General features: G+C 46.6%; 1 protein-coding gene across 2 annotated transcripts; it reads left to right on the plus strand.

The window, feature by feature from the left end:
• The first annotated feature begins 2160 nt into the window (after nt 1-2160).
• On the plus strand, nt 2161-9241 carry IRX3 (iroquois homeobox 3). 2 transcript variants are annotated; one of them, XM_083752124.1, is made up of 4 exons: nt 2161-2869; nt 5014-6205; nt 7450-7516; nt 8876-9241. In XM_083752124.1, the coding sequence occupies exons 1-4, from the start codon at nt 2648-2650 to the stop codon at nt 8928-8930; spliced, it is 1536 nt and encodes a 511-aa protein (XP_083608250.1). In that variant the 5' UTR covers nt 2161-2647; the 3' UTR covers nt 8931-9241. The 2 variants fall into 2 exon arrangements, with proteins under 2 accessions (XP_083608250.1, XP_083608251.1); XM_083752125.1 differs by lacking the exon at nt 7450-7516.
• The last annotated feature ends 591 nt before the right edge of the window (nt 9242-9832 follow it).

The raw sequence follows: 9832 nt of genomic DNA on the forward strand, positions 1-9832 counted from the left end.
CCGCGTTTATTACAAGACGGGAGAGGTTTACGAGAGGAAGCTATCAAGGTCGATTTCTTGAACTGTTTAATCCGACATGCACTTCATTTTAAAAAATAATAATAATAAAATAAAAAACAATAAAAAAGAGGAATAGAGTTATAAAATTAAACCCAGACGGGACTGGAAGCTGGGGGGAGGAAGGGGACAATGGGCGATTATCTGAGAGCACTCTATATATTGTGGAAGATATATATATCCGGCGGGATCCGGGAAACGGAGGAGAAATTGCGATGCCACGTTAACTGTAACTTTGAAGCGCTTAGAAACTTTTCCTTTTGTGTGTGTGTGGAGGGGATATTCCACAAAGTGAAAACTCATGTCCCCAGGTGAGTTCTGAGCAGAACTTTATCTGCCGGACTTACTTCCCTGTAAAGGTGCGTAGGGGCTCCTAAGCAGATGGCCAAATCTATAAATAGGTCCTGTGATGCATCTGATGGACTGTAGCCCGCTAAAGGCTGACGCCAATGTTGCTAGCCCTGAAAGTGTCGCAAGACGCTTTGCTGATGTGTACGCGCGTGCACCGAGGCGACCATGTCCATGCAGACGTGCCTGTGCGTGTATACTAAACTATGCGTAAATTAGGGCATGACCGTAAGCCGAAGGCTGGAAAAGGCTGTCGAACGACATACGCATAATAACATATAAGAAATCTACACTACGGTAAAGTGTGTGTGAGAGTGAGTGAGTCAGTGAGTGAGAATATGAAAAGGTTAGTAGAGTCTCATGAACAGCAAAATAAATCTCTCAAGAGAAGAAGCAATTTTGCCATCGCTGGGGGGTGAGAGTAAATTAAATCAGTGCGGTTGTAATATTTACATGTGGGACTAAGCCCCACTGAGCTTACTTCTGAGTAAATACGTGCAAGTTCGCCCTGCTCGTCAATTAAATGCCCGTGCATTTGCGAAAGAAAAATGATGGCGTGGTGGTGGCAATTTTCGGAACAACGTCCGATTATAACATCCAGCAATAATTGAACCAAAAGGGGGTCTTTCTCCCTAAAAGTTCCCCCCTCTCTCATGCCCACAAACCCTCTTTCCCTCCTGCGATTTTCTTACAGTTTTGTCTGGTTCAGGTACTCAGGGAAGTCGTACCTCGCCCTTCCTTTGCGCGCACCGCTAAAGAACCCAGGGACCGAGCAAAACGATCATAAATTTCCTAATTAGAGTTTTAGCACCAAGACAAAAAGCCCTTAATGAGTTCCATTCAGATGCCTGTCATTGTCTCCTTGTCTGCATGTGTGGTGTCTCCCAACCACCGGCCCCCACCCCATTTTTTCACACCGCTTATTTACCAACGGCCCACGGGGCTGCCCCTACGTCTCCTTTGTTAAAATTTTAATTTGCCTTCTTTTCTCGCCTTTGATGTCAAAATTCTGACCTACAAGCCTTTGAAGTTTCTTATTAGGAGGGAAATAACTTCTCTAACTCCCCTTTCTCACTTTATTTTCCCCCTCCTTTTTCTCTCTCCACCTTTACTGTATTTTGACCTACTGTGTTAAAGAAACTACTTCAAAATTCGGTGCGAAAAGAGAAATTCACGGTGGGTAGGGGGCGGTTCGCGAAAGAAAGAGAGTGAAAGCAGACTTTTAAATCTATATTAGTGTTCAGTCCAACAGCTCCAGGAATGAATAGGTTAATTTGCGCGGGGGGGGGGGGGAGTCGAGGGAGTTTGGGAGATTAATTTTGTGGAGATCATCAGCAAAATAATAAAAACAACAACAATAATAATGAAGGGAGTCTGCGTGTGCCACAATTCTGCATGGATCCCTGTCTTAACTGTAGTTGATACATTTTGTTCTGAAGGGAGATTATTTTAATACTGGTAATAATAACAATAATAGCAGTAATATTTATTATTATTATGTTTTAAGCAACGACTCTCCTGGACTGTGTTAAATCTTTGTAGAAACCCCGGACTGATTGGCGATGGCTTCCACCAGATTTGAAAAGCACTCAAATAAAAGACGGCGACGTCAGTAAATGGAAGGCGTGAGTGGCGGGGGGAGGGAGTGAGAAAAGAGCCGGAGTGAGAAACCGAGAGCGAGCGAGAGAGAGAGAGAATGACTTAAAAGAAAGAGGAGGAGCTTCGAGAGAGAGACTCCGGCTGTCAATCAAAGGCGGGAGTTCCAATAATCTCCAGCAATCTGTTAGGACCTGACCTGGAGTCCACTCAGATCAATAGGAAAAGTGAAGGGAGAAAGAGACGGAGGATCGTTACGCAGCAGCGGCTGGAGGAGGAGGAAGAAGAAGACGAAGAAGAGGAAGAGGAGGAGGCGGCGGCGGCAGCAGCAACAGCGACAGCCCCCCCCGGCCTCGCCTGGTCTCCCCACCCCGCTAACCCACCCGGCACCGCCAATGCCTGGCAGACTTTCTGAGACGCACTAAAAAAGTGCAGGCGAGGCGAGCAAAGGGCGAACGACCGGGCTCCTTTTCTTCGCTTCTGCGCCTCTCTCTCTCTCTTTCCTTCCTTCCTCGCGCTCTCTCCTTTCGCTTCTCTTTCCTTTCCTCCCCCTCCCTCTTTCCCCTCCCCTCTTTCCTTCCCCCCTTCCTTCCCCTCTTCCCCCCCTCCTCGCCTCTCCACCCCCCCAACCACACACCACCCCGCCATGGCATTTTCCCAGTTGGGATACCAGTATATCCGGCCGCTCTACCCATCGGATCGCCAAGGGAACAGCAGCTCCCGAAGCGGGGCAGACCTCAGCCCGACGGGGACGCTCTCCAACGTGCTCTCCTCCATGTACGGAGCGCCGTACGCGGCAGCCGCGGCTGCTCAGGGATACGGAGCCTTCCTCCCCTACACCGCCGAGCTACCCATCTTCCCGCAGCTGGTAAGGAGACGAGTCCATAGATTCCGCTCTTCTTTCTCTCTCTCTCTTTCTCGCTCTCTGCCACACACACACACCCCAACTCCAGATTTCTCCCTTTAAAAACCCGCAGTCCTCCTTTCTCCCCCTTTCTTTCTCTTTTTGGAATCTTCAGCTTTTCTTTCTCTTCCAACTCCGCCTGCGATGTGACTTTGCACAGCTGCGGGAGTAAAGCGAAGACGCAGGAAAAGGTGCAATTGGCTGGCGGTGCTTTGCAAGTGACCAGCTCGGTCTCCTGGTTTCCCCCCCCCCCTCTCGATCTGGGCCCGGGGGTGCGCTAGAGGGGGCCGAGCAGGCGAGGGGTTAAAAATCTCTCTTCGGCAGATTGAGAAGAGCATGCAAAAAAACTCCTGCCTCGGCTTTATTTTTTTAAAAAAAAAAACAACTCGCAGAGTTTGGGACACAGTTCGCGCCCCCTCCCGTGACTTTTTAAATTTTTATTTATTTATTTTTAAAAAGAGAGGCACCCGGATCCTTAAACCACTGCTTAGTCGGAAGTAATGGGCCGTATTAATTTCAATGCAGCTTTCAAATAATTCCGGGTGTGTGGAGAACTGAACTGAACCAAGGGCAGCGGGTGGGAGGAGGGAGGGGGAGAGAGAATCACCTCCGTGAGTGCCTTTGATCGTCTTCTCTCAACGTAAGAACAATCCCATATTGTGCCTTTTCCTTGTGAATAACACGCACTGGATGAGACGGGGGGGGGGAGTCGGAATCTCGCTTTGAAAATCAGTAATCATGTTACTATTAATAAGCTTTGGAAGCAAAAAGATCTGCTGTGGGGATCCAAACCTAGCAGAAAATAAAGTGTTCGGGTTTTTCATAATATAAGGGAGCCTGATTTCAACAGAGAGTTGTAGGAAGGAGTTACTGAGTCCTTTTGTTGTCCATATATCTTCGAGAGTTTGAATATAGTTTCAGAGCGCCATTCCTAGGCCCGTGTTTCCCCAATGAAAGTTGAAAAAGGGAAATCTAACAATTCCCCCAATACGGACACCCATCAAAACCCTTGGACACAAATGGGCGCTAGTATTCTCTCTCTCTCTCTCTCTCTCTCTCTCTCTCTCTCTCTCTCTCTCTCTCTCTCTCTCTCCCTTTCCGTGAGGGGGTTGATTGACAGTTCCATCTAGCGCGCGGAGGAATCGTCAGGCAAAAGGGTGTTTTGTTTTTTTATTTAAAGGGGGTTTAGCAGCAACACCTCCGTTGTGCAAGTTGCGGGGGGGGGGGGGGAGAGAGGAGAGACACGCAGAAACTTCGAGCAGAGATTTTGTCAAGTTAAGCCTGAGCGTTTCTTTAAAGCAAAAACAAAATCCAACTTCTGCAAAGTTGCAAGCGGTGAATTAAAAACAACAACAAGCCTCTGTCTAATAATACCCTTATCTGTTATGTTTTCTCTCAAGGAAACAATGGGAGATTTAATAGGATCTCCCATTAAATGCACGGCATATGCTGTGCATCCCTCTCGTCTCCCCACACCACGTCTCATTTGGGGGTTGTGTGTGTGTGTGTGTGTGTGTGAATATATACGTAAACCTATTTTACTTCTGTCATGTATATGATAATGTCCAGCTACTTTTCGAGATTGTGTTTCCCGAGTTCTGGAGGCCAGGGCTGCATGCGAATGGCCCAAGAAGTTTAAAAAACGCAAGCGAGATGCGCGCGCGTGTGCGCCTTCAACTCGCTATTGAAAATACTTTTCAAAAAGGACTGGCTGGGACACCTTTAGAACTCTGTGGATTTAAGAAATAACAGGCAGCCTCCCAACCGCCCCCCGCACAAACATCAACCCCCTTTATAACTTTTGAAATGACAAATTATTATAAAACTGCAGACGGAATCGCACTTCTCCATATATATCGAACTTAAAAGGGCAAGCTTCCGAGTCTTACAGCGTTCTTCGTCATCCGGCAGAATGACAGCCGCGCAGCCCTTGATTCATTTGATCCCGTCGAATATATTGCTCGGCTTATCTTCCACCCCTTTGGGAGTCAAGAGGGCTACTGAACCGGTGTGGGGGCTCTCTCCTCCTTGAAAGAGCCCATTTCCATGGCTAACCGTTAGTTGCTCTGTGTAACGCCCCCCTCCCCATTTTTTCTGTCCTTCTCCAGGGAGCCCAGTATGAGCTGAAGGAGGGCCCCGGCGTCCAGCACCCGGCTTTTCCTCACCACCACCCGGCTTTCTACCCCTATGGCCAGTACCAGTTTGGCGACCCGTCGAGGCCCAAGAACGCCACCCGCGAGAGCACCAGCACCCTCAAGGCCTGGCTGAACGAGCACCGGAAAAACCCTTACCCCACCAAAGGCGAGAAGATCATGCTGGCCATCATCACCAAGATGACCCTCACGCAGGTCTCCACCTGGTTCGCCAACGCCCGGCGGCGCCTCAAAAAGGAGAATAAAATGACCTGGGCTCCGCGGAGCCGCACCGACGAGGAGGGCAACTCTTATGGCAGCGAGCACGACGAAGAGGACGGCGAAGGCGACAAGCGGGACCCCGACGACGAGGAGATCGACCTGGAGAACATCGACACCGAGAATATGGAGAGCGGAGCGCCAGGGGCCAAAGCGGGGCAGCTTCTCCTGGAAGGGGAGGACGACGAGGAGGAGGACGAGGAGGAGGAGGAAGAGGACGAGGAACCGCCGGATGATTCGGTGCTCCTGCATTCCGACGCCAAAACCACCGACTCGGACGGCTCCGACGGCTTCGAGGACCTGCCGGGAGCTCAGGAGCGCTTCTTGAAGGCTATGGAGGCCCGTCAGCGCGCCTCGTCGGGCGAGCTGCCTTCGCCAGCGACTCTCCAGCAGCAGCAGCTGCAGCAACAGCGCCATCCGTCCTCCCCAGCGTCCCCCCCAACGGCTCCCAGCCCCGCTTTGGCACCCCAAGCGCAGCCTCCCAAGCCCAAGATCTGGTCCTTAGCAGAGACGGCTACCAGCCCGGATAACCCGTCGCGGAAATCTCCCCCCAGCGGAGGTTCCCCCCCTGCGGCAGCGGCCACCCCCCAGAGCCTCCAGCTGGTGGGAGCCCCCGCACCGTCGCAGCCTCCTCCGACAGCCCCGGGCCCCGCGCACAGACTGGTCGCTTCTTGCCCTCTGGGCAAATTCGCTAACTGGTCCAGCCGGGCCTTCTCTGCCCACCCCCATCACCACCACCACCACCATCCCCACCCGCTCACTTTACTGAACACTCCCCACCTGCTGGGACTCGGGGGGGCGAACCCCAGCGCGGCCCCCAGCGCGGCGGCTATCGCGGCTTTCTCCAGACCCGCGGACCAAGCGCAGAGCGCGGAGTCCTCCGGAACAGGTAACCCATTCGATGGGAGGGAGGCGTATACCTGAGAGGGGGGAAAGGAAAGGGGCGAGGGGGGAAACAACTTGGCTGCAACCCTAAGACCTATGGGACTTACGTGGGGGAGAGAAGTTTGAACTAGGGTGGGTTTGTATGCGAGGCTGCATGTTTATTCCCTGAGACTTATGTGGCATTCAGTTAAGTTTCCTTAGACAACACTGAAATGAACCTGAAGAAATTTGAGTCCATTCATTTCAGTGGGTCTACTCTGATTAAAACTAAGCTGGCTACCACTAAAACAACTTATAAGAACGCAAATGGTAGAGGGGAGGGGGACTTAGAAGGAAGCTCCAGAATAGAGTAGGTGGAATAAAAAACGACGAAAGCGGGAGGTATTCCTCGAGGGTTTGAAGCCCAAAGAAGCAATTCATTATGACGGGGAAAGACAGTCAGACCCTCACTGCTCCCTTTTTTGGACTCTCTATATCTCTTTTCCCAAAAGAGGTCCAGGGTTTCTTAGTTGGCCTAAAGATTCAGTTTATATTTCGGACAGAAACATTGGCTGGATCTCTCCACAGCCCACGAACATGCAAGATCATGCTGGATCAGTTTCTGTCTCCTATTCTATCGACTTCAGTGCCAGGCTCCCCATTTAGAATCACATGGTAATAAATAAATCAGAAGGCCTTTACCTGGGGCGCATTCTTTTTAAAACAACAACTTCCACCAATATTGCCTTCAAAACCGGGGGAGCTTTTTTTTTTAAAAAAATTGCATTCTCCCAGTTAGGTATACCCTAGTTGCTGTGGTCAGAATTGGTGCTCTCTGTATTGATGGTATCATCTGCCTATTTTAAAATGACATTTAACACCCCCCCCCCAAAAAAAAATCCCTCTTATATTTGCTAGGAAAGAAATCCCCAAACTGAAATCAAAGGTGTGGGTCTTTGGTTTGTTTGTTTTTTTACTTCCATGTAAAATGGGTTTGGCAATCCAGGTGTTCTGTGACCTTAAGCACACACTCTGAAGCGATCAAGCAAATCCCATTGAAATGAAGCATTTTTATTTTAATACTGGACGTGGTTAGGATCTGGGTTCTCTTTAACAGGTTTTCATTTTTTCATTTATTAAAAAAGAATGTACTGAGCTAAGTTGCTAAGAGTGAAATGAATTCAGGAACCTTAGAGAAGCAAATCCAAGGTGGGGTTTTTTTTAAAAAAAGGAACCTTTTTTTTCTTTGTTTGCTTTTGTTTGTTTTAGATCGATCTAGTGCCTTGGAAGTAGAGAAAAAGTTAATAAAGACAGCTTTTCAACCAGTTCAGAGGCGGTAAGAGATTATCTATGTCCTAGAGGGTACATTAAAAAGGGAGAGGAATTTGCTTGTAGACCAATTCCCATTGACATCAATGGGACTTGCTGCCCTGCAAGATGCAATCTCTTGCAGACTTTCTTGGGAGTAAATGCCACTGAAACCAGGACTTGGACTTTCTTCCAAGTAAACATGTGAGGCAATTGTGCCCCACCATGTATATTTAGGACTGGGGAAGAATTATATATGGCCAGTTTGGTTCCAGTCCCTCTGAGATTCATTTTCCAAGCCAGCTTTAGTGCACTTTTGTGATGTTAGATAAGAGCACCAAGGAAAGATTGCAGAGTCAGTTTTCTAGAATTTGTAAACTAGTGCTTGTGAGATACAAAGGTCCCCTCTGCAACTCTTTCAAGTCTTGTTAAAAATCAATATAGGGAAGCAGAAAATTCCCAGTCTGATCACCTCCTTTTTAATCCTCCAGTTCAAAACTGGCCAAATTGAAATATTGGTTTAGTCTATGAAATAAGGTGGACAGGCCAATGTAAACTCTGCTCTCTTGCATACCTGTGGAGTTTAGGTGTGTGATATATCTGCATATATTTATTTGCACATGCACACCTATATGCATAATCTATCCTAGCTATGTACAAGCGTGCATTCACAAATGCACACAGATGCACCCTAATGAAGTGAATAGATTTAATTGTGTGGTTGGTGCATATGCACACACACATATATTTCTTTGGCTATAATACCATGCACTGTGTCTGCATGTTGACTAGAAAGAATGCGCCATGATTGCGTGTGAGAGAGTACATATGCTTGTGCATAAATGTACATATATTTCATAACTTGCATTTAGCAGTGAAATAGTGTTCACTGCAAGGTTGCTTGATAGTGCTTAAAAATGCACAGTGCTTTGGCCTAAATAAAAAAAAAAAAGTAAAAGGATTATGTCTCTAACATATTAGAGTGGCTATAAAACTGCAGAGGGTTAGCCATGTGAATCTGCTGCAGCAAAACTAAGAAAAGATTCTCCCGACACCTTAAAGACTAACATATGGATTGTGGCATCAGTTTTTATGGACTAAAGGCAAAGGAGCAGGCGGGTTAGTGCATTTCAGAACTCCGCAAAAGCTTATGTTGCAGTCAATCTGTTAGCCTTTAAAGGGCACCCCCCACTCCGCATAAAATTGGAGTAGTTTTTGCTCATGGTTTTTGAATGTTTTCAAAGACTTTTTGTTCCACGTTAAAGAAAGCATAAAAGCTCCACTGCAGTCTCCAGTTCTGGCTGCCTATTAGATGATCAGAGAAATCAGTATTCAAGATATATATCTATATATCTTCTTTTTTTCTTCTGTGTTCCTTTTCTTCCAGGCCTCAGAACCAACTTGATGCAGCTATGGTTCTATCTGCGTTGTCATCATCATAGTTAATTTTTTTATAATTATTGTTCTAATGATTGTAAAATAAAATTCTCTGTATAGTTACAACTTGTACGCATGTCCATGTATCAAATGAAAAAAATTACAAAAACCAAGAAAAAAAAAACCCCTGCTTCTGTGCTATCATCTGGATTAGCTGAATTCGTGAGGTTTTTTGGAAGTCCAGTGCGAAATAGGCGTCTTCATTTTCTTTTTTGTATATATAGTAAAAAGGAAAAAAAATGTACATATGTGTGAACCAAATTGTACAAGAAAGTATATATTTTTGGCTAATAAACTGTTGCCACTTTGACTACAATTTTCTGATACCTACGTGAATTATTATTATTATTATTATTATTATTATTATTATTATTATTATTATTATTATTATTAATCATGATTTCCTTTTGTCACTTTGGGAAACTTTTAAACTAGTTTTGGAAGATTCCCCACCGTGCTTAGATTTCCAGAAGGGTAGCCGTCTTTAGAGGCTTCCAAATCCAAAACAAAAAGTACGAGAACGAAAATCAGTAGCAGTCCTGAGTACAAAATGCAGCTGTGTGAGCTAGCTAGAAAAAAATGTCAACTGTGTGTTTGTGTACAGGAAAAAGAGGTGTGTGCGTATTCATTTGAATTAAAGAGAGCGGGGGCAGAAATATATACAGTATTTGGGACTTTCTGGTTACTTTGCTGTATTAATTTTTAAATAGATTTTTTTGGGGGGGGGGGACCCGCGTGTTTATGTATTAGGAATGACTGGTGGTGCCATCGCTGCAGATCTTATCAAAACGCCTCGCACTACCCTGTTTTTGTTTTGTGTGTGTGTGTGTGTTAAGAGGTTCTTGTTGAAAGCCAAGTCCGCTGGTTTAAAGGGCCCATATTTTTCAAAGTTGCAAAAAACCTCCTT

Source organism: Podarcis gaigeae, assembly GCF_964106915.1.
Source record: "Podarcis gaigeae genome assembly, chromosome: 8".
Taxonomy (NCBI): Eukaryota; Metazoa; Chordata; class Lepidosauria; order Squamata; family Lacertidae; genus Podarcis; species Podarcis gaigeae.

Excerpts from the sequence above, each read along its gene's own strand:
- IRX3 (XM_083752124.1), top strand. The coding sequence starts at position 2,648 with ATGGCATTTTCCCAGTTGGGATACCAGTATATCCGGCCGCTCTACCCA. Across the intron at positions 2,870-5,013 it reads TACCCATCTTCCCGCAGCTG|GGAGCCCAGTATGAGCTGAA; the intron begins GTAAGGAGACGA and ends GTCCTTCTCCAG. Across the intron at positions 6,206-7,449 it reads CGCGGAGTCCTCCGGAACAG|ATCGATCTAGTGCCTTGGAA; the intron begins GTAACCCATTCG and ends TGTTTGTTTTAG.